The sequence below is a fragment of the Theropithecus gelada genome, chromosome 18, assembly GCF_003255815.1.
Source record: "Theropithecus gelada isolate Dixy chromosome 18, Tgel_1.0, whole genome shotgun sequence".
NCBI lineage: Eukaryota > Metazoa > Chordata > Mammalia > Primates > Cercopithecidae > Theropithecus > Theropithecus gelada.
This window is the reverse complement of record NC_037686.1, coordinates 20071127-20096841: the sequence shown is the minus strand read 5'-3', so window position 1 is coordinate 20096841 and position 25715 is coordinate 20071127. Positions and strand designations below refer to the sequence as shown.

At 36.9% G+C, this 25715-nt stretch overlaps 1 protein-coding gene across 2 annotated transcripts in view; it reads left to right on the top strand.

The window, feature by feature from the left end:
* CDH2 (cadherin 2) overlaps positions 1-25715 on the top strand; it is a 226573-nt gene that overhangs the window by 157368 nt on the left and 43490 nt on the right. For both annotated transcript variants that reach the window (XM_025365214.1, XM_025365215.1), the window contains 5 exons: positions 6735-6961; positions 8657-8803; positions 10817-10972; positions 14694-14838; positions 17511-17683. In XM_025365214.1, the coding sequence (XP_025220999.1) occupies positions 6735-6961; positions 8657-8803; positions 10817-10972; positions 14694-14838; positions 17511-17683 (848 nt within the window). The remainder of the gene's footprint in view (positions 1-6734; positions 6962-8656; positions 8804-10816; positions 10973-14693; positions 14839-17510; positions 17684-25715) is intronic.

The following is a 25715-nucleotide window of genomic DNA, read 5'->3' as shown; positions in this document are numbered from 1 at the left end:
GTCCCTTGTTTATCCTCTCCCTTCCACATTGTTTCTGTGTACTATTTTTATTTTTAAGCCTAAAAGTCTTTCTGAAAGGCTATGAACTAAAAAATATATAATTTATAAATTATATATAGATTACTGTATACCTAAGATTCTTTAACTTAACAGTTTCCCACTTTTTTCCTATTAACTTTTAAGTTTGTGTAAAATAAACTTGAGTAAGTTTTAGTGTTTGTTCCTAGAGCAGAGGTGAATCTTTTCAAATTCAAGAAGATATTCATAGCTGCATGTAAGTCACAGGTGAACCAGACAACAGGCAATAAACCTTAACCCGTGAATGATAAATGGAATTCACATGTTATGCATTGAAATTTGAAAGCTTTTTAATTTGTGTGACTTGCACATAATAAAATATGATTCACATGGAAGAAGCATATAATCATGAGCCAGGTACCATACATGGATTGCTTCAAAATCACAAGATCAAGTCAGGACTAATATTTCGTCAAGGAGAACTTTTTCAGTTGACTTAGTTTTATCTAAGATATTGACCCAACTGGTTAAATGTACAAAGGGAATTATGTAATACACCACATTCCATAGAGCCTGAAAAATGCCAAAAGATTTTGTGTATTTTAACATTTGAGCACATGAGAATTAGCACCTGTTTTTAAAACTCTGAAAATTGTAATAACAGATATATTAAACCAATTCATATTGGTCATAGGTTAGGGGCAGAGGTGATAGAAAAAGTAATTGACTTTAAATGACCTTTATACAATTTCCTCCAAAGTGTTTTCTCTAGTGTCAGACTCACTCAGGTCAACCTCTTCTCATTCATAGGATCTGCAGTAAGTGACTTTTTACAAATGCATTTTTTGCAGAGGCCTCCTTCTTTCCCTCCCTGAAGCACTGTGACACCTGAATCCGAATAGGTAACAGTAGAACATTAATAGAACAAGCGCCAGTGACTATGAAATCCCCTCTTCTGTCTGTCACACCTTTATCCCACCTTTCTTTCCTTCTCTTTCTTTTCTTTTCTTCTTTCTTTCTTTTTCTTTCTTTTTCTTTCTTTTCTCTTTCTTTTTCTTTCTTTCCTCTTTCTTTTTCTTTCTTTCTGTTGCTCTCTTTCCCTCCCTCTCTCCCTCCCTCCCTCCCTCCTTCCTTCCTTCCTTCCTTCCTTTCTCTTTCTCTCTTTCTTTCTTTCTTTCTCTCTCTCTTTCTCTCTCTTTCTTTCTTTCTTTCTTTTTTTTTTCTCTCTCTCTCTCTCCCCCTCCCTCCCTCCCTCCTTTCTTTTCTTTCTTTTCAAAAAATTTCAATAGGTTTTTGGGGGAACAGGTGGTGTTTGGCTACATGAATAAGTTCTTTAGTGGTGATTTCTGAGATTTGGATGCACCCATCACCCGAGCAGAGTGTGATGTACCCAGTGTGTAGTCTTTCATTCCTCACCCTGCTCCCACCCTTTCCCTGAGTCTCCAAAGTCCTTCGCATCATTCTTACACCTTTGCATTCTCACGGCTTAGCTCCCACTTATGAGCAAGAACATAGGGTTTAGTTTTCCATTCCTGAGTTACATCACTTTGTATAATGGTCTCCAGTTCCACCCAGGTTACTGCAGATGTCATTAGTTTGTTCCTTTTTATGGCTTAGTAGTATCCCATGGTGTGCATATAAAAATTGTATATATATATGTATGTATACACACACACATATATATGTGTGTGTGTGTGCACGCGCAAGTATCTTTTTCGTATAATGACTTCTTTTCCTTTGGGTAGATACTCTGAAGTGGGTTTGCTGGATCAAATGGTAGATCTACTTTTAGTTCTTTAAGGAATTGCCACACTCTTTTCCATAATCATTATACTAGTTTCCATTCCCACCAACAGTGTAAAAGCGTTTTCTTTTCACCACATCCATGCCAACATATATTAGTTTTTTATTATGGCCATTCTTGCAGAGTGAGGTGGTATTACATTGTGGTTTTGACTTGCATTTCCCTGATAATTAGTGATACTGAGCATTTTTTTCATACATTTCTGTTCCATTGGTCTATATGCCTATTTTAATACCAGTACCATGCTCTTTTGGTGACTGTGGACTTACAGTATAGTTTGAAGTCAAGTAATATAATACCTCCAGATTTGTTCCTTCTGCTGAGTCTTGCTTTGGCTATGTAGGCTCTTTTTTGGTCCCATGTGAATTTTAGGATTGTTTTTCCAGGTTCTGTGAAGAATAATGGTGGCATTTTTGATGGGAATTGTATTGAATTTGTAGATTTGCTTTTAGCAGTATGGTCATTGATCATTTTCGCAATATTGATTCTACCTATCCATGAGCATAGTATGTGTTTCCATTTGTTTGTGCCATCTGTGATTTTTTTCCAGCAGTGTTTTGTAATTTTCCTTGTAGAGGTCTTTTGCCTCTTTGTTAAGTATATTCCTATGTTTGTTTTGTTTTGTTTTGTTTTTGTAGCTATTGTAAAAGGGGTTGAGTTCTTGATTTGATTCTCAGCTCGGTTGCTGTTGGTGTATAGCAGAGCTACTGATTTGCGTACATTAATTTTGTATCCTGAAACGTTGCTGAATTTGCCAGTTCTAGGAGCTTTGGGATGAGTTAGAGTTTTCTAGGTACACATGTCTTCAGCAAACAGTGACAGTTTGACTTCCTCTTTATCAATTTGGATGGCCTTTATTTTCTCTTGTCTGATTGCTCTGACTAGGACTTCCAGTACTGTGCTGAATAGAAGTAGTGAAAGTGAGCGTCCTTGTCTTGTTCCAGTGTTCAGGGGGAACGCTTTCAACTTCTCCCCATTCAGTATAATGTTCACTGTGGGTTTGTCATAGATGGCTTGGATTACCTTAAGATACGTCCCTTCTATGCCAATTTTGCTGAGGGCTTTAATCTTAAAGGGATGCTGGATTTTTTAAGGTTATGCGTTACAGAGCTAGAGAAACAGAAACAAACCAAACACAAACCCAGCAGAAGAAAAGTAATAACCAAGATCAGAGCACAACTACATGCAGTTGAAACCAAAAAAACATACAAAAGATAAATGAAACCAAAAACTGGTTCTTTGAAAGATAAGTAAAATTGATAGACCATTAATGAGATTAACCAAAAAAAGAAGAGAGAATATCCAAATAAGCTCAATTAGAAACGAAACAGGAGATATTACAACCAATACCACAGAAGTACGAAAGATCATTCAAGACTACTGTGAACATCTTTACATGCATAAACTGTAAAATATATAGGAGATGGATAAATTCCTGGAAGTTTACAACCCTCCTAGATTAAACCAGGAAGATATAGAAACTCTGAACAGACCAATAACAAACAGCAAGATTGAGGTAGTGATTTAAAAGTTACCAAGAAAAAAAAGTCAAGGACCAGACAGATTCACTGTTGAATTTTATCAGACATTCAAATAATTGGTACCAACCCTACTGACACTATTCCACAAGATAGAGAAAGAGGGAATTCTTCCTAAATCATTCTGTGAAGCCAGTATCACCCTAACCTGGAAGGGACATAACAAAAAAAAAAAGGAAAGAAAACTACAGCAGACCAATATCCCTGATGAACATAGATGCAAAAATCCTCAATAAAATAATAGCTACAACAGAATACAACAGCGTATCAAAAAGATAATCCACCATGATCAAGTGGGTTTCATATCAGGGATGCAAGAATGGTTTAATATCTGCAAATCAATAAATGTGATACACCATATAAACAGAATTAAAAACAAAAAATAACATCATCTCAGACACAGAAAAAGATTTCTTTTTAATGTGCAATTTACTGTGGTACTCTCAGAGGTCTAAATTTGGCATTCTCTTCATATGCATTTTTCAGATGTTTTTGTTAATTTTATTGTTTTATATTAAAGCCTTAGATTTCAGTGATTTGTGTCATGAGTTTAGATTCTTTTGCGCTTTTGTATGGGAAGAAATAGCTGGAAATCAAACAGCCGTGTGCGTAGATGACTTGACGTTTTCATCCTCATCTGTAGAACAGAAACAAGGATTCCCACCTCAGGAGTCATTTTTAAGGTTAACATATGTGATATAATCTTAAGTGTCTTTTTCAGTGCCTGGCATTCCACAAGTATTAATTCATTTTCTTCTACTACCAACAACTTAATAAAAAGAATTTTTTGAATTGCCTGGGTTTTGTTTATTCATTTGTTTGTGATGCTAGATGTTACTATAGTAGGTTGTGGGTACTTCTAAGGTTCCAGTCTATTTCCTAGTTTTTGAAAAAGTTGTAAGATATTAATGGGTATTTAATGAGCACTTATACTGTTCCTGTCACCGTCAAGTATCATAAGAAACAAAAGAACCAAGACTTAACTCTCATGAAGCCAAAGTGAGTTTATAGTCTGCTTAGGGAGAGAAGATCTACTCATATGATATTACTGGTAACTATCATTATAACTATTATTATTATAAAAATAAAGTATCAATGTGTTTTAGTGGACAGGAAATACAAATAAAAATAAAAAATTTAGAGCAGTTCCAAATGAAGGCATAGGCTGAAATCTTGTAAAAGTCATCATGGTGGACTCTTCCCCCAAAATGATGTCCTGGCTCTAGAGCTTTGGTATGGAAAATGGGAGAGTGTCCCAGGTAAGATGATGAGCCCGTGGGGTGGAGCAGCACGAGGTAGGGGATGACTGCAACCTCACTCACTGGGCAGTATATGTATTAGAAAGTGGTTCAAGTAAAACTGAAGAGACCAGGTGACCCAAGAATTAAGAGAACATTGTACTCTAGATTAAAGATCTGACATATAATGTTACAGATTTTAAGCAGGGAGGAGAAAATCACAGCAAGGGTCTAGTCTAGTAGTGGGCGTGCCATGACCAGGAACTGGGAAGACTACCCAGGAGGCTTATGTAACAGTCTAGGTGTTTATGGATGACAATTAATAATACTAGAGTGATCACAGTTAACAAAAAATGTGTGCAGAAGAGTATATAATTTTTCTAATCCAGATTATGTTTTTAAGGACCATGAATCCCTCTTGTGTAATATAAAAAAGTACTTTTTATACAAAAAGATGGCAAAAGTCCATCTTTTTTTTATTTCTCAGCAGGGTTCCAAAAAACAATTTTACTTTTCATTTTTTGTCTTTAATGAAAGATGAGCAGTAGATGGCATTGTTCTGTAGAAAAGATTCCCATTTTTCACTTTTAAATCGTGAGGCATGGAAGATAGAGTAATTAAATATCTTTTGGGATACTTCTACTCCAAAGACAAACATTTTGACTTCACATTATTTAGTTTGAGATATAACTCTTATTTTCACTTTGAAATGATTGAAATATGAAAGATGATATAGATAGCATTATGTGGAAAATAATATATTCAGTAGTTAAAGTATTTTATGACTTATATCAAGGATTTTATGGTTACTAAGGGAAATAAGCATGCCTGTTATTTGGCTGTGACTGTGTGCACGTCTCAGTGAATTTATACTAATGACAGCAAAAGAACTGTCAGCAGCTCATTTGTGCGGTGGGAGGGTTCATAAACACTTAGATCCTCGAGAAAACCACAAGGTGTATTTGATTATATTTTGTAATATGTCCCTATTAATTACATTCCAGAGAGTATCCTATGTAATTATAGGCAGAATATAATATCAGACGTTTACAGAAATAAAAAATCGCTTTTTATTTGATCCCTTTACTTGCTATTCCGATGGAATTTTTCTTCAGAAGAACAATTAAGGACTTTAAAGGAAATAATCTTCCTTAGAGAATATTTTTATTTTTATTCTTAATAGCTTGAATTTGTCTAGTTCTACACAAGTTCATGGTTTAATTTTTGTTTTATTACCTGTTGAGGCATAAGCTGTCATAGCATTTAAGAAAGCACTAGTTTTTTTTTAAGTGTGAAGTCATTGCCTGTATGATAGAGATAAGACACTGAACCTTTTTGAATTCGTCTACTCTTGTCATCATTTTTTAATTTAAAATTTATTTTGGGATACACCTTTATTTTTATTTGTCTTAAAATTTTTAAAAATGTTACTGCTTAATAGAAGTACTATAAGCACTAGGAGGAATAGAAATTTGCAGATTATTTACCTGTTAATTACCGTAAGGTCTTACAATTCTAGAGCATAGTAAGCATTCAGTATTAATAAATGCGTTGCTTTCTTCCTGTAAGCATTTGTTCAGAAATTTTGTATTAAGACTGTGTGCCAGAAAGTATGCAGGGTATGCAAGATAACTAAGAACATTTGCCCCGAACTGCGTCTTCCAGGCAGTGTCACACATGACTAAGAAACTGAGGTATCACTACATGAAGTAGTGAAATCACTACTTGAAGTCACTACATGAAGACTGAGAAAAAGGGGGTTTGTTCTACTTTGAGTGACATTAGACCTGGGACTGAAGAGTGAGTGGAAGTTTGTAATAGGGTGGGAGGAAATATCAGTGAAAGATGTCAGGGTGAAAAGCAGGTGCACCTGAGGACCCAGTGTCCAGGAAGTATGAAAAGAAGGGGAAAGCTTTGGAAGAAGGAAAGGCTAGGGCACAGCTAAGAACTACCATCTGGCATTTCATACTATGAAAATGCCTTTAATATAATAAAATAAAAATAAAACTTCTGTGTTTCATGCTACTGTATTTTTATCTTTTAACCTAAGCAGGATATAGGTTTAAGTATTAGGGGTTTATTTTTTTGCCTTTTTGGTATAATTATAATAACTGATATATTTCTTATCTTTTACAGTGAAGTTTAGCAACTGCAATGGAAAAAGAAAAGTACAATATGAGAGCAGTGAGCCTGCAGATTTTAAGGTGGATGAAGATGGCATGGTGTATGCCGTGAGAAGCTTTCCACTCTCTTCTGAGCATGCCAAGTTCCTGATATATGCCCAAGACAAAGAGACCCAGGAAAAGTGGCAAGTGGCAGTGAAATTGAGCCTGAAGCCATCCTTAACTGAGGAGTCAGTGAAGGTATAGTATCCAAATCTGGCTTTAGGGCTGGTTAAAAATCAGATTTACACAGTTTGAACTAAATGTATGCTTTGCGTCAGGTCACGTTAATGGATGGCCACTATTTGAATTTTTATCAACTTCGGTCATTTTAGTAATTTTTTTGTGTGTTTTTAATCTTTTAAGATACTTAGACTAAATATATTTTAAGCAACTAGGAATTATGTTTTAAAGATTTGTTTATACTTTGAGATTTATAACTTAAACTAGAAGCAGTTTGTTTTAAATTTCTTAGAAGCTTTTCAAGCTGTTAAATAAAACCACAAAATAAACAATTCTTTACAAGATGTCATCAGTCAGATTTATTAGATGAGAAGTACAGATTTAAAGTAGTAACAGGAAAACATTTCTGGCAGTGAGTATTGGGTTTTTGTCTTGTTCCTTAATAATCAAATTGGGGGGTATGAATTACTTATACTACCAACATGACTTTTTGGGAATGATATACTCCCTCTGGTGGAAGCTGCTGTGAGCCAAGATAAAATAAATGAGGTACATTTCCAACAGAGTGCCATTCAGTTCAATTCAACAGATATTTATTGAGCACTTAATTTGTGTAAGTCACTGTTAGGAATTTCAAATAAAATACAGTAACTTCAGTAAAGTTATGATAATATTTTCTGAATATTTTAGTTTTTTGAGTTAATTCAAAACAAATATGATGGGACACACTCATATATTCTGAAGTCCATGAACTATGGAACTATGACCACTACATTATTTTATACTTATTGTACTGTGAGAGATGGAAACACACACATTCATTTTGGGTATTTAGTTGTAAATGTGATATACATACCCACCATCAAACATGAATCAAGATATCAGAGGAAAATTTATCATTTTTCTCTTATTTCAGTGTTGTGGTTTTATTATGTGAAATTTACTTTGTTAATCTATTAACTGTTGAGGGAAGTCATGTCATTTGGGTAATATAAAGTGAAAACCCAGTAACTAATGGAGTGAAAAGATGCTTTTGTTGTCGATTTGCTGTGTTCCAGCAAACTAGCTTGGATATTTGCACTGAAGCAGCAAGGGCTAATGGCTAAAATGTCTACAGATAGAGGAAGAAACAGAAGAAAATGTTGACATCCAGCAGAGATTAATACCTAATGTGCAAAGTGGGTCATCTACAGCATCCATCATGGCTGACATAGGTTTAGAATAATTACAGCATTAATTCTGTGGGATTTAATAGGGTCATAAATATTTGAGACATTCCTTAGCAGTATGTATTAAACTTCTCTTGGAATTCAAATTATATTTTAGCACATCAAGATCTAAATTTAATGTACAGTAGCACATTACCTGAACTGTGGTTTAAACTAATGAGAAATATATAAAAGGGTACTATTAAATTTTGCTCAATATTAACTGCTATCTAAGAAGGTTTATAGAAACTGCAAATAGTTTACACAGCTGTGCCATATAATAAATTGTTTAGAATTCAATTTTTCAGATACACAGTATAACCCAAAAATTTTATGGTGTTTTCTGTTATTTTAATAGGGGGCCGGGGAAAAGAGCCTCCAGACTTATTTTTTGTTCATAATAAACTGTGATTCCTATGCTTTCAAGTATTCAATAATATTGATGTACTTTCAGAAAATGTTTTTCCTAGTACTCAGGAATGTCTTGTTGTATTTTAATGTAAAGGAGCCACCAGAAGTTGAAGAAATCATATTCCCAAGACAATTCAGTAAGCACAGTGGCCACCTACAAAGGCAGAAGAGAGACTGGGTCATCCCTCCAATCAACTTGCCAGAAAACTCCAGGGGACCTTTTCCTCAAGAGCTTGTCAGGGTAAGGTGGCACAATTTTAACTGTTTTCGTAGCACAAGACAAATGTATGTTAAAAATATTTCTATTTATTTTACAAAGTAGAATTTATGACATGTATATACAGAAAGTGTTTTTCTATATAGATAGAATTTGTGTAGTGTTGTAGAAAGCCTCTTCTCATTTGCTTTGTTACCTTTTGGATTATTTATAAGTAGAGCTCTCTTGTAGGTCCTGCACACTGTGGATTAGAAAGCTTTTTCAGTTTGTGACTACACAAGCCCTAAAGCCAACACATATTCCCAACCATACCATTTCCACTCTCACAACACACACACCCCTAAACTTCCCTGTCTGAAGCTGGGCTCTCTGTAATGATCTTTGCCCTCTACAGATGGTTTTTGGGCCACAGAAAAAATAAAGGGCAATCATTGTTAAAAATGCCAGCACCAAATGCATTTGAGAGATTTTTTAAAGAAAAGAGTGACCTCTGATACCATTAACAGAATCCCCAGGGCTGTGTAAAATCATAGGCTTTCAAATCTGAGGAGTAAGTTTTGTTTGTTTTGTTTTATTTTGTTTTTATTTACTCTAGATACATACCATCAGCTACATAAAAAAAAAATGCTGATATTTTTGCATTTTAGTAAACCTAACAACCCATTATTTGTTATAAAAGTATAGTAAGACAAGTCTGTTGTATTCCCATTTGTTAAATATAAATGTTTCTGTATATGATTATTTTAGCATTCTAACACATACTTACTGAAAGCCTTTTTTTAAAAATAAGCCACTTATTTATGTTGCATATTCTGTCCTAATGTACATTATAATTCACTTTAACAATGAATGTAACTCTGAAATAAAGATACTCTCTCTTTTTCTACTTTAATGAAGTTTTAGAGAAAAGAGCATTTTGCGTTAACTTAAAAAAAAAAAACAACAGGTCGGGTGTGGTGGCTCACGCCTGTAATCCCAGCACTTTGGGAGGCCAAGGTAGGCAGATCACAAGGTCAGGAGATCGAGACCATCCTGACTAACATGGTGAAACCCCGTCTCTACTAAAAATACAAAAAAATTAGCGGGGCGTGGTGGCGGGCTTCTGTACTCTAGTCTCCTGGCTGAGGCAGGAGAATGTCGTGAACCTGGGAGGTGGAGCTTGCAGTGAGCCGAGATCGCGCCACTGCACTACAGCCTGGGAGACTGAGGGAGACTCCTTCTCAAAAAACAAAAACAACAAAAACTAGATTTTATTGATGGATTAAGTATAAGTAACTAATACATAAGGATCTCTTATTTTTTTCTCTGTACCTGCCTCCCTCCGTCCCCTTCCGTAGCCTATTCTGTCTCCTGTGACTGCTTATACATTGACTTAATTTTCTTGAGAGTAGTTGTATTTGGAGAAGGCAGTGAGCCTATAAGTGATATAATGTTTGCGAGCACAAAAATATATCTTAAAGTGCTTTCTTTTGTGCTTTATTATTAATGAAAATTTCAGGTGTCACTTTAGAATGATACGGAAAGCTTTGGTGCTATGAACAGTGTTAGTACAATGCAAGTACAGAAATCCGACATTCAGGCTCAGCCATGACTGTATTAGAGTTTCATTTGAGGATATTTCACACTATGGATAGACAATTAATTCTTGTTACTGATGCAAAAAGGTAAACAATGTTTATTTTAATGAAATTGGACAGCTGTTACTATGTTAAATCGTCTAACCTAGAAACTCCCAGGACAGAGTTTGATTGTTTAAAAACTGACACTTGTAGATTTGGAACTTTTGCACTGCTCCTAGTGAGTCTTCTTTTAGATGTTAATGTTGCCTCCAGTCTTTCTGGTGATAGATGACATCTCTTTTGAAGCCTATCACCAAGAAGCAGAGGAAGAACAGGTACTCAGAGAGTTTCAGTGATTTTCTGGGAAGAGATGGTAGAAGTTTGTAGCTGAAAAAGGGCATGAAGTGGGATGTGCCCCATCTCTGATAATGAGCTCATTTAGTCTCTCACTTAATGTGATTGTTTTCTTGATCCTCAGATCAGGTCTGATAGAGATAAAAACCTTTCACTGCGGTACAGTGTGACTGGGCCAGGAGCTGACCAGCCTCCAACTGGTATCTTCATTATCAACCCCATCTCGGGTCAGCTGTCAGTGACGAAGCCCCTGGATCGCGAGCAGATAGCCCGGTTTCATGTAAGTTTCCAACCAGCTGATAATTCTGTGTATTAACACTTCTAAATGTCTGCAGAGTTTACCATTGCCTCTTATATCAGTCTGAAAGCCTCAATATTGAGAGTTTTAAGAATTGCATCTGTAGTCTTTTGGTTAATTTTAATAATTTTATTGTTTTTGTAGAATTGATAAATGCCCTGATAGAAAAACAAATAGATAGATAAATGCCACAACAAAGAAAGAAGGAAGTGAAATTGCCTAAAATCTCGTTACTCTTTATATATTGATCCTTGCCTTCAGATATGTGGTTAAGAACCTGCAAGAGCAAATTTATATGAATGGAGTCAAATCTGTTACATGTAAAATATATAGATACCATAGCATCGTTAATGAATGCATAATCTAATCAAAGTGAGTCCCCTATTCCTTTCTTATGTTGAATTTTCTTTGGGATTTTTTTACTCTTATTGCTAAGAACCTTTTATCTAATTAGGAATATTAGTGCTTGGTGTGTCCTACATTTTCTCCTTATGTTTATTTCTAACATTGTCAATAATTTTCCCATAGTAGAACATCGTTTTTACACTGTAAAATTCATTTAAAAATTTTTTTTCATACATTCTGGCTTTCCAGAGATGTTAATAAAGGCCTTCCCTACTGCAGGATGCCAGTCTCCCTAGTTTTACTCCAGGATACCAGTCTCCCCAGTTCCCCAATTTTTTGTTGTGTTGACTTTTTACATGTGAATTTTTAACCTCTGTGAAATTATTTTAATAAAAGGAGACACCCACTTTGTTTTTCCTTTATGACTAGCTACTTGTCCCAACAGCATATATTGAATTAGTTTGCCCGTTAGATCCATCATCTACACTTACTTAATCACTAAAACTTTCATCCCACATGTGCATGGATGTGTTTCCAGATTCTTATTTTGCCCACTGATACACTTGTTGAATTCTTGTACTTTTACCTACTTTTAAAATTATTGATTTTTTTTCTTTTTTTTTTTAATTATACTTTAAGTTCTAGGGTACATGTGCACAACGTGCAGGTCTGTTACATATGTATACATGTGCCATGTTGGTGTGCTGCACCCATCAACTCATCATTTACATTAGGTATTTCTCCTAATGCTATCCCTCCTCCCTCCCCCACCCCAGGACAGGCCCCGGTGTGTGATGTTCCCCACCCTATGTCCAAGTGTTCTCATTGTTCAGTTCCCACCTATGAGTGAGAACAATTATTGAAGTTTTTAAACTTCAATAGATTCACCTAGATCAAACAGACAAATAAGCATATGAAAAATTTAAAATGTCTTATGCACTGAGTATTGCTCTATACTCTTTCTTCCCAAAGACCTTGATTTCTTCATTCCATTTTTTAAAATCATTGGAGGAATGGGTTATTCTAATGCTTTCCATATTGTTTTGAAATGTAGGAAAAGAAGTAAAACTTCCAAACGTCTCACAAAGACAACATAGCATTAACAAGGAAACGTATTTTTAGATAGCACACAATAGACCAGCCACTACTTAGACTAGTCTCTAATTTATGAATATAAATAAGATCAATTTAAAATTCTTAAGGATCTCTTCCTATAGGAATTCTCGCTATCTGAATTCCTGTGGTTAAAACTCAGGAAATGAGTATATTCAGGTCAAATTTGGATTAAATTATTGCTAAGTGCTTGCTACTTGCACATTAAAAGAGCAATACCAGCCAGGTGTGATGGCTCACACCCGGAATCCTAGCAATTTGGGAGGCCAAGGTGGGTGGCTCACTTGAGGTCAGGAGTTCCAGACCAGCCTGGCCAACATGGTGAAACCCTGTCTTTACTAAAAATAAAAAATAAAATTATTCTCATGTGGTGGCGCACACCTGTAATCCCAGCTACTCAAGAGGCTCAGGTGGGAGAATCACTGGAACCTGGGAGGCGGAGGTTGCAGTTAAGCCGAGATCATCCAGCCTAGGTGACAAAGCAAGACTGCACCTCACCAAAAAAAAAAAAAAAAAAAGCAATACCCATAACAGAGTAGAATTAATTATACAATTGAAAGTATTAAGGTTTAGTATTCAGATTCAATATTTTATACAAGTATAATTGTTTTAGTATTAAGAATATTAATGTAATATAAGATATTAAATAAGCCAAGGGGGGAAAAAAAGAATTATCTTTATAGGTATTGAATGGCAGTATTAAAATTTACATTGTTTTTATGTGTTTAAATAACCTCTGAATTTAAAAAAGGATATGTTGAAGGTGTTTTTTAATTTGATTGAGTATCCAGCAGCAACCAATGGCAAGCATCAGACTTAACAGGAAAACTAGAAGCATTCCAGTCAAAAAGAAACAATTAAAGGAGCACTAAACAGCTGTTGAAAAGAATGAAATGAATCTATGGGCTAGATGAAAGGATTTTGATGATATTCTGCCAAGTGTACCGAATGATTATTTTTGTTTAAAAAGAAAAATAAGATAAAGTGTCTAGAACAGTATCTATAAAACTGAGAACTGAGCTGGGGAGAGGAACAGCTATCATATATACTCGTGTATCTTTTTTTTTTTTAACGGAGTCTCGCTCTGTTGCCCAGGCTGGAGTGCAGTGGCACGATCTCAGCTCACTGCAGCCTCCGCCTCCTGGGTTCAAGCGATTCTCCTGCCTCAGTCTCTAAGTAGCTGGGATTACAGGCACCCGCCACCACACCCAGCTAATTTTTTGTATTTTTAGTGGAGACAGGGTTTCGCCATGTTGGCCAGGCTGGTCTCAAACTCCTGACCTCAAGTGATTCACCTGCCTCAGCCTCCCAAAGTTCTGGGATTACAGGCATGAGCCACATGCCCGGCCATATACTAGTATATTTTTAACGTTTGTGAATGACTTTTACAATTAAGAAAAATAAAAAATAAAAAAACTAGTGTCAAATTTCCTATGTACACTTACTTCTTTCTAGATTATTTTCTGTTCCCTTGATCTCTATGACTACTTTGTGCTACTTCCACTGTTTTTTTTTTTTTTTTTGACACACGAGTCCCACTCTGTCACCCAGGCTGGAGTGCACTGGCACGATCTCAGCTCACTTCAACCTCGGGTTCAAGGGATTCTCTTGCCTCAGCCTCCCAAGTAGCTGGGATTACAGACATGTGCCACCAGGCCCGGCTAATTTTTTCTGTATTTTTAGTAGAGACAGGGTTTCGCCATGTTGGCCAGGCTGGTCTCAAACTCCTGACCTCAGGTGATCCACCCGCTTTGGCCTCCCAAAGTGCTGGGATTACAGGCGTGAGCCACCGTGCCTGGCCTACTTTCACATTTTTAATTACCTTAAGTCTGCCTTCTCTACTGGTTTAGCAATAGGATTTTGGAGCTGGACACAACTGGTTTTGGATCTGAGTCCTGTCAGCAGCAAGAGCAGTGACCTTCATAAATTTCCTAGTCTTTCTGAGGCTCAATTTCATCTTCGAATGCTGACAATTTCTGCCTCACTCCTTTGTATGTGGATTAAATGAGTTAAAATCCATTGTACTCTGAGAACAATGCCTGGCATATAGTAGATGATAGCTTTTTGCTACTGTATCTATCCTAATTATATGGACTTGGTGTAACTTAAATTTTGGTGGGAAGAACAGCTTTGGTTTTTAAGCTGTGAGTTTATTCTTGCTATTTTAGTAGCCTTATAATGATGTATTTATCTTCTCACAGACATAAATCTGTTAAATAGTTTTGTTTTCTAATTACTTTTGCAGTTGAGGGCACATGCAGTAGATATTAATGGAAATCAAGTGGAGAACCCCATTGACATTGTCATCAATGTTATTGACATGAATGACAACAGACCTGAGTTCTTACACCAGGTTTGGAATGGGACAGTTCCTGAGGGATCAAAGCCTGGTAAGTTTAAAGATAATAATTTGAAGATGACTTGAGGAAAGTTTGGTATAAACCAGCCCTGTTATATGAGCAAGAAATGGAGAAATCATGTGAGCCTTTTTGGATCGTTTTCTTTCATTCATAATGCTTTTGGGAAAGAAGGAAGGTAACTTAGGAAAAAACCGATTGAAGAGAGAAAAACAACAACAACAAAAATCCTTGTTATTACCCATAATTTTGACCACCTTTGAAAAAATATGCACTACAGTATTTGATTCTGTCCTGTGGAATACATAGGATCCTTTCATTCTGCTTTAGTTGATTCAGCCAATGCATCTTGAAAGTGAGCCCCAGAAGACGAGAGGCTTCCTGTTTACAAAGTACAGGTGTGACTGTATGAGACATAGCAGCAATTAAACACGGTGGGAAAGCCTTAAAGATACTTGACGTTCCTGGGACTAGGTGGCGAAGTCAAAGCGAAAGCATGGAAGGGGCTTAGTGACAGCTGTGATTGCTGCCCTCTAGCTCCTCAGGACAGTTATTTTCAGGGTGGCCAGCGTGTCCCCTGCAGTGCTATCCCTTCAACCAGCAAAATGGAAAATGCGCTGGCCTAGAAATAGCACTTGAGGAAAGCCACTCATGATTGTAAAGTGGTGTTTGACTAAGATTTTACATTCTTATATTAAAAATATGACACACTTCAGTCACTGTAGAATAGCCAGGCCCCTAGAAAACCAGTGGACAAGACAATCAGTTGGTATAGGGATGGTAAAAGTAAGTGTTTGACCAGGCTTCCTGAGATGACATGGGGTTCAGAGAGATTTAATTAGCTATTGTATTTTTGTTTCGTATTTTTAAAAGCCTCAGCATTTAAAATTGTGCTGCATAATACCTTTGTCATTGACACCAGTTTATGCAACAACTTATGCGTAAGTCAGTTTACAGATATAACCAACTATGGCTCAAATGCATACATTTTCTTGGTCCCAGTGCATATATGCGCCTCTTCAGAAAAGATGTAGGGGTAGGGTGGGGGCAGCTGGAGGGAGGCCAGGGGATGTGCAGGAAATTCAGCCATCTGTGACTCCTTCTAAGTCACGTCATCAGAGTAGCTTTCTTCAGTATTTTAAAATACAGTAAAATTAAAGCAAATTCAGCATTTCCTTACTAAAACACAAGTCTTTACAAATATTCCAAAGAAAACAAACGTTGGGCTTTTGGGACTGTGGAAATTTTTTTATATTATTTTCTTTTTTTTCTCTATTATTTCAAACTTTACAAGAATTGTTTCACAAAAACTGTTTAAAATGTGCCACTAAAGCTATATTTATTATGCATTTTACCATGAATTTCCATATGATCCACCCATAAATAAAAGACTCTCAGCTATTGCTAGAAGTAGACATATTGTGAGTATATTTCCTGTGGGTCTTCTCTAAGTTTGAAAACATCCTTCTAGGCAAGATTTGTGATGAATCTTGAGCTAAACTGTGTTGTGATCTATATTTTGGCTCACACTTTTGAAACATACCTTTTTATTCTAATGATTTATTCATTCATTCAGCAGATGTTTATAAAGCATATGCTGTGTGGTAGGCCTTGTTCTGATACCGTGGATACAGTGGTGACAAGCTAGTTCCTGCCCTGTTGGAACTTAAATTGTAGTAGGGAGAGAAATAAAAAACACGAAAACAAGCAAGTACACACTGAAGGTTTTGAAAAAATAAGGGTGTAGGGATGACACATAATCAAAACAGGTAAATGGTTTAAAGGGACAAGTTCTGAAATGAGATTTGAATAATATTACCAAAGCATCATTAGTTGAGAACCCAAGGTATACCATGGAGAGAGAATACCGAATATAAACAGGCTCCGAGGTAGAACTGAACTTGAGTATTCAAAAGGAAGGTAGACTGGAGATAAACATTTCATAATTCAGTTCTTAAAAGGATCCCACAGAACAAACCATTCTAAACAGTAACTACTTCTCACTCTATTTCTAAATTACAGTTTGTCTAGCTAGTTTGAACTAATTGGATACAAAGGCTTTGAAGATTTCTTTTCCAAAATATCTAATAAATTGAAGTCTCTAAGTTGGTTCCAATGTTCTTTTAATCACTGAGGAAATAATGAAACACAATGCCAAATCTCTATGCAATGTACCGAAACAGCAGTGCATGAAATGGTTCCTTATGACCTGAGGAAATGGAGTGTGCCGCGTTCTGCACACAGCCTACATTCGGAAAATGACTCAGGCACTGGGGAGAATCATACTCAGCATGTTATTTTAGACGTTATTGCATAACGGAAGAAAAGATGACAGAGGGAAGAATCAGCGGCAATAAATTATGTTTCTAATGGTATCTATATTATCCATTATTTGCATTTTATATAAATTAAGGTCTAAAATGAACCTTTTTGGAATCATAAAGTGAATTTATCTTCCAAGTTATAGAAAAATTGAGTTTTTATAAATATGTATGTTGTATAATTTTTCATTCAAGGATCCAGACCAGGTTTTATCTTTTTTGAAATAAGTGCTGTTCTTATGAGTAGCATTTTAAATCAAGTCTAAATGACTTTAAATATTTCTTTTTAAAAAGTGAAAATAAGACATCAAAACTATAAATATACCTTCTCTTTTGGGGTCCCTGGAATGAAGGGTAACCATTTTCCATGTACACTGTCTCTAGGAACATATGTGATGACCGTAACAGCAATTGATGCTGATGATCCCAATGCCCTCAATGGGATGTTGAGGTACAGAATCCTGTCTCAGGCTCCAAGCACCCCTTCACCCAACATGTTTACAATCAACAATGAGACTGGTGACATTATCACAGTGGCAGCTGGACTTGATCGAGAAGTAAGCCAACCAAAACCTCTATTTGTGTTTGCTTTTAATCTTAAAGGTGCACAATATCACATACATTTTATCTCCACATCACAAGATACAGTGTTGTTCAAATGCTATGCTAATTTTTTTCATTAAATAATCTGTTGTATATTTTTCTGCAGAGCTTCAAATTGGTTAAATGATGTATATATACTAGATAAATCAATGCTAGCCTATGTGGTATTTAATGTGATACTGACTAAGCAATATTCTCTGGTATCTAATTTTTAAAATTTTTAACATTTCCTCAGTTTTCCTTGATAGTCAAGGATTTTTGTGAGGAATTAAAAATCACAGCCAAATAATTTGCACACAAACTTAGGATAATTGTTAATGCTTGTGTTATTAAAAGGCTGCAAATAACATGTATGTGATTTGGGTTTTTTTTAGCCCTTGTGAATAGGCTGATAGAGTGTATAGTAGATTATCTTCTTTATTAGAACTAGCCCCTTAACTCTATGATTAATTTACTTAAAAGGCTTGAGCAGTAGTAACTGCATTAATTCTACTCACAAGTATTTGAAGTTAGAAATACAGAGAAACACATTTCTGACATAACATTTAGTTGAAAATGTATGCAGTGTTGAAGGCATTGAAATACTATGCAGTATCACAGTCTGACAGGGAACGGGTACTTCTGTTGATTCCCGGTGGGTCATCTCAGTGTTACCGGCCTCGACCCACTGTGCTCCTGCCTACCCCTGTGTTTTTGTACATGTGATCCCCTCGGCCAGGCATGCCTTGCACCTTTTTCTTGATCTTGGATCTTCCAGTTCTTCAGGTTCTGATTCAAGCACTGCTCATATTCTTTCCTGAAAACCTCACTCCTAGTGAAACTTTTTCATCATTTCTCAATTCTATCCTGTTTTCTTACAGATTCTCAGGGTCATTATTTTGACCATATGTAATCATTGTTTGAGTGAAATATCAAAGTGCCAACTCAGGGAGATCGGTGCTTTGTAGATTTCTAACTGAGCCAGCTTTTACTGTAATGAGACTTCAGATTATGTATGTCAAAAGGAGACATTATACCCACTGCAATAAAATATCATTGACAAGGATTTTAGAAGTTTGTTGTTTTTTGACTCTTTATTTTCTGTAGATGCATTCATTTGAATTGAATAGAAGAAAACATTACTATTGCAATTAATTTTATACACAAAATAGTGCTAGAAGCACTACAATAAAGTAATATGAGCCAATTAAGATTACTTTATTCTGAGCTGAGAGCCTTACTTAGGAGTTGGTGTATGCCTATGACATTGTACCTATTAACTTGTAGGCATCAACAGTTCTTTTTCTAGAATTGATTTGCATCAGAGATTGTTGAAATCAGTTTAGTTTCTTAAGTAGTACTTTTAGTTCAGTAATATTTGGAACATGTATATATTTTCACCTCTTCATTACCATATGAAATACTATTTTTATATGCTGATAAACTCAGCATGAATGCCATAATTTATCTGAGAATATGGGGTAATTTTCAGTATTCTTTCTTCAGTGCCAGGTTGCTCATATACCAAGTAGATTTAGTTCATTTCACAATCCTAATATTTCTCTTTCATTCACATTGTCATTGTGAGATACAGAAATGAGACTTCATCCTGTTTTCATACGGTAATATTCCTATCTCATTTAGACTGGCTGTTTTATGGAAAGAAAGAGGCATGGAAAATTAAAGATACTTTTTACTAAAACAGACCAACCATGTTTAAAAATCAAAGAGACTGTATTTCATTTAGAGGATGAAAGCCTGACGTGAGGCCATAATCGTCGTCAAGTTTATCTTCCAGTGGATAGAGAAGCTGTTCACTACCCCTTGATGAAACTAATGTGGAAATGGATTTGAAACTATAGAATTCTGGGTTAGATACAGTATGAGAAATAGCTTCTTGACAGTGAAATTATTAAACACAACAATGAGTTACTAGGGAAAATTATGGAAAACCTTCCTTTTCTGAAAGTCATTTAACATAGAAAAAATGTATCTATCTCGGATGGTTTATGATAATTCTTCCTGAGGCTGGGGATAAATTACTTTGACTTTTTCAGGCCTCGTGCAGGCTTGAAATTCTTTTATTGCTATTAGAATTCACAGTTTCCTTTCTGTCAAAAGTAATATTTGTTCTCGTTCTCTCAGGATGTATGGCACCTTTAAGTGATTGAATTCCTAATCACTGAAATGCTTACTGAGATTCAGCTTTTTATTTTTCTTTCATCTTCAGGTTTTAAAAATTCCGTTTTAATTCTTCAGCTTCTCCAGACCTAAAGGTGTATTTGCCACATTACCTCAGTCTTCAGCGTTTATTCCTATCTGTCCTCTTGTGACATTACTTGCTGGTAGTATTCCTGGCCTTCCCACTTCATGTCCATTTTCCTCCCTTTTTGTGCAGGACTGCCAGTGACTCACCCTTGCTCCCCCCAGGTTTGAACTCTGGCTCTGCTTATTATGGGCTGTTTGACTTCCAGTGTATTAACCTGAAACCTCAGCTCCTGCATCCGTAAATGGGAATAATAATATTACCTACCTCATGGGACAGTTTTAGGAATTATCTAACATAACACATGAAGCATTCAGGCCAGTGTGGTGGCCCATACCTGTAATCACAGCATTTCGGGAGGTTGAGGTGGGTGGATGGCTTGAGCCCAGAAGTTTAAGACCTGCCTGGACAACATGGCGAAACCCCATCTCTACAAAAAATACAAAAATTAACTGGGCATGGTGGTGTGCACCTGTAGTCCCAGCCACTCGGGAGGCTGAGCAGGAGAATCACCTGAGCCTGGGAGGTCAAGGCTGCAGTGAGCTGTGATTGCACCACTGCACTGCAGCCTGAGTGGCAGAGTGAGACCCTCTGTATTAGTCTGTTCTCACACTGCTATGAAGAAATACCTGAGACTGGATAATTTATAAAGAAAAGAGGTTTAATTGGCTCACAGTTCCGCATGGCTGGGGAGGCCTCAGGAAGCCTAGAATCATGGCAGAAGGTACCTCTTCACAGGGCGGAAGGGAAGAAATGAAGAGTGCAAGCAAGGGAAATGCCAGACACTTATAAAACCATCAGATCTTGTGAGACTCACGCATTATCATGAGAACAGTGTAGGGGAAACTGCCCCCATGATTCAGTTACCTCCACCCGGTTCCGCCCTTGACACATGGGGATTATGAGGATTACAATTCAAAGTGAGATTTGGGTGGGGACACAGAGCCAAACCATATCACCCTGTCTTAAAAAAAAAAGTGTGTGTGTGTGTGTGTGTGTGTGTGTGTGTATTTAAAAGCATTTTGAAAAGCATTCAGTACAGTGCCCAACACATCTGAGCTATTGTTTTCCCCATTGCCATGATGAATAGCAACAGCAGCATCTCTTGGTTGAGCACTGTCTATCACCTTTACTCCTCCTCATAAGATGAAAGAAATACTTCCTGTTTTCCAAACCTAATAATCTTTCTGTTTGTGCCTTCAACTCCTAGTTCCATCCTGAAGGGTTGTTCTCCTGTTTTTTGTTGCGTCTTCCATCTTCCTTTCTCTACAGGTTGCTTCATAATCTACAAACCTGCTGGGTCTCCACTGTGGTAACATAGCTCTCCACGCCCTATAGGATGAAGTTAGAGCTTTTTAATAGTGCATTCCAGATCCTCTGTGACCTTGGCCCCAAAACCCTCCTTAACCTAACCCCCTAGAATTAATTGCCTTTCACATACAAATGATGCCCAACCATTCATTGAACCACACGCAGTCCTTGTGCAAATAGGAAGTTTTCTATTTTTCTGTTCCCTGTTCCCATTTGCTCTGCCTCAATATTCTTTTCCTTCATAACAGGCTGATCCTTACCCTTTGAGAGCCAGTTCTCAATCACTTCTCTGAGCACCCACAATAGTCTCTGCATACCTCTATATAGACTGTGTTGCACAGAAAGTATATCTAGATTCCCATTCTTAACATCCGGTGGGGCAGATGTTTCTTGTCTCATTACCCTGAACATGAATCTTAAAGAAATGTTTAAGTTACTATACTTTCCCTGAGTTCCACACCAATTTTCTCCAAGGGACAGCCTGTACTCAAGGCAGGCAGATCACTTGAGCCCAGGAGTTTGAGACCAGCCTGGGCCACATGGCGAAACCCTATCTCTACTAAAAATACAAAAAATTAGCCAGACGTGGTGGCACATGCCTGTAATCCCAGCTACTCAGGAGGCTAAGGTAACAGGATCACCTGTCCCTGAGTCTGGGTGGTCAAGGCTGCAGTAAGCCATAATCGCGCCACTGCAGTCCAGCCTGTGTGACAGAGTGAGACCCTGTCTCAAGAACAAGCAAACAAAAAATACTTCCACTCCTTCCTCATCCACTTGAAGTCCGGCTCTTCATCTGCTTTCCCCTCTTGACCTGTGCACATGCTGCGTGTGTGCAGTACTCTGACCATCGTAGAAGGCACTCACATAGTGGGTTGATTAATGGTACAGATTCTTGACTCAGACCTGAGTTCAAGTCTAGTCTCTGCCTCTTATGGCTGGGTGTCCATGGCAAGCTTCCGTACCTTCCTAAGCCTGTTTCCTCATCTGTAAAATGGGGTTTCAAAACCCCACCTGCCTCATAGGATTATTGTGAGGACTAAATGAAATAATGCATAGTGTGTAGCACTCTGCCAGGCACGTAGTGCTCAAACTCAATAAAAGTTGTTTTTAGTTTTTAAATCACGGCCCTTGGAACAGTGCCGGCATGTAGTACGTATACAAAAGAAAGTTAGATTACACATTTATAAGGGGTACTTTTAGTCCCATTTCACAGATAAGGGGACTGGGGCTTAGCAGTTAAGAATTTGAACAGAGTCACAAATCTATACTTCCCTCCTAAGTTTCGGTGCCATTATTATTCAACTCTCTGTCCCTAACCCAGTTTATCTAGAGGCAAATACGTCATGTCCTAAAACCTGTGATTTATGATGAATTTCCTATTTCACATGACCATGACCTTCTCCTCAGTCTCCAAGGTCATAGTTTAATTGCCTTTACTACCCACAATCTGTTTAGTCATCAAGTTCTCTTTTTAATCAAAAAAAGTAATGACATTAAAAGTAATGACAAACACTGCAGTTACTTTTGTACCAACCTAATAGCTGGTATGCACTATTGAAGGTTCTTCATATTACTTCTTCCTACCATTTCTATACTTACACTCATGCATTTGGTGGCTCTCTATGGTCCTATCATCCGTTACTCTCTGCCTCCATCGCTTAATGAAAGCAAGGCTGTATCTCGTTTTGGCCACTGTTTTATCCAAGTAAATACTCCATTGCCTGGCATTTAGAAGACATTCATTAAATGTCTGCTGTATGAGAGACTGAATGTTCTCACCTCCTCATTCACTGATGTCACTCTAGTTCAGTGTTTCAAAATAGTGCTGCACGTGCGTAAGATTTTAATTGGTAAATGCAGAGACGCCTCTAGGACAGCAAGCGGACACAGCCCTTCAGGTGCTACTTCATCAAGTAGAGACTGCCAGAATCTAAGAAATTCATCATGTTTATTTTTTACTGTCATATTCATGATAAGTGATGCTAGCTTTCCATTTATCGGACTTTTACAATAAATTAAGCTTTGAATAGCAAATTAATGTCAAGATAAATAGGAAGTGACTCATAGTATGAGGAAATGTTAGAATTGGGACTATTGTATATGAATCACTGTGGTTTTGGGAAAAGGTGAGCTAGTTTATGCTCCCAGTATGGGTTTTAATAAATAAATTATAGCTATCCATGTCAAGAGAAGATGGTTTTTTCTTTACCTGAGGTAAGATCATGCAAAACCCAAGGTTTCTTATGCATTCACCCGTCCATCCACCAAGTCAGAAGCATTTGTGGAATTCTGACTGTGAGTCAGGCACTGTGCCATATGCCAGTGACACAAGCATCAACAAAGCAAGGGCCCTTGGGACATGTGTGTGTGTGTGTGTCTGTATATATGCACACACATGCACAGTGAGGCAGATACAAATATACGACCGGTAACAGCCATATAAACTATAAACAGTGATGGGATGTGTTGTGAGGGCTCTGTCCTGAGGACTTGGCAGAAGTCATCTCCAAAGTGGCTTTTAAGCCACATGGTAGCCAGGCTTGGAATGAAGGGAATGGTATTCCAGGCAAGGGTTTCTCAACCAGGACACTGACATTTTTACTTGGTTATGAGGCCTATCTTGTGTATCATAGGATGTTTAGCGCATCCTTGGCCTCTGGCCATTAGATGTCGGTACTATGTTTGGTTGTCACAACTAAGCACTCCTTAGTTGTGAGAACCCAAAATATTCACTCTGGGTAACATCCACTAGTCTAGCCAAATTCTATGACATAGGATCATGACAGGGCATTTGAAGATAAATGCAAAATAGCTCCAGGTGTAGGGTAAGCGAATGGGAGGAATCACTTTTGTAAAATAGGCGAGTTTCAGAGAGGGAAGGATTGACAGCAAGCAGATAAGTTCGGATTGTATTCTATATAGAGCAGGAAGGGAGGAGAAGTTTTCAAGCAGACTCCCCTTGATCAGCTGAGGTGCTATGAGAGTGGGAAGTCAAACCCTTACGGAATCTAAATGTCAGTCATTCACAAACAGATGCCCAGTGACCAAATTAGGCAAGAAGCTCTAAGCAGTTCATTGTCTAAAACATAGGCCATCAAGGCTTCCTTACTAAATATAAGAATATTTTACCAATCAGGCATTTGAAAATGGAGATGACATTATTTACCAACTGAATTTTTTTTTTTATTTGACGAGATACTGTACTTTGGAAATAACAAGTGTCCTTTTGTAATTTAAATTTTCCAGACTAGCTTGCAGCAATAAGAAATTTCAAGTATTAGCTACTAATTCCAGTATTGCAGATCAGTGGAAAATTATTGGATGTATTATGCATACACAATTCTAAAGATTTTTGTAGAATAGACATTAGGAAAGAACTATACCTTCATGTAATACCTATGTGAGTTAACTTCTTAAAAAGTAAACTTCCTTTTTTCTCTCTTTTTGAGAATGTTCATCTGTTTCTGCAAATAACAGCTAACAAAACTGACATTTCAAAAGTCATAATTTTTTTTATTTTCATGGTTTTCAGCTGGGAGGCTGAGCTGAATGCCCCGCAAAATTCTCTCACTAACCATGAAAGCATTAAGCTGAAGTGACACTTCTAACTGGGGAAGAAAACCAATTGAAGAAGTATTATAGCTTATGTTCACGTTATAGCGAGGTACTGTGGGTTAAGAAAAATTAAATGACTCAACCAGCATTATTTCTTTGTGTGTGTTTTTTAATTCAAAAAAGTCTAACATGTTCTCTTTTAGGAAGACAAATAACTGAAATAAATAACTGCTAGAGACTGGCATTTGGGTGGACAGACAGAGACTTAGAATCTAATGTGGGCGGTTTGGCTTTCCCTCCTACTCCTTTCTTTTCTTTGCCCCTCCCTCTGACAACTAAATCAAAAGCTACAATTTGTGTCTGTTCTGTCTAAGCTCCAGAAATCCCTTAAGAATGGCCATTCATAATGTTAGCTATATTTAGAATCAGGGAAAACTACACTTTGCAGTGACAGTTTAGTTTTGTATGTAGTGGATTTTGTTGTTCAGAATGTTTTAACATTTATGAAAATGATCACTGTTTTTGATCTATCTGTGCCAATTTCCACAGAGATTCCAAATGATTTTAGATATTGTTTGTAGTTAGGCTTTCCTAATATAAAACTTTTTCAACAAATGCCTGACTTCTCAATCTCAGCATTTTCTCTTAGATCTATTACAGCTTAATTTGGCTCTCTTTTAAAACAGTCAGCCTGGGATTTGAAAGTAGTGGATGCCTGTCTAATAATAATCATCTAATGTAAACGTATCAATATTTATATCCCTTGTAGGTCTGTGCTCAAAACAGTGGACACAATGAGTGTTATACCCAAATCCTAATCCATTGAATACGCAGTTATCAGATATATGCCGTTAGAAGACTATGGAAATAAACAT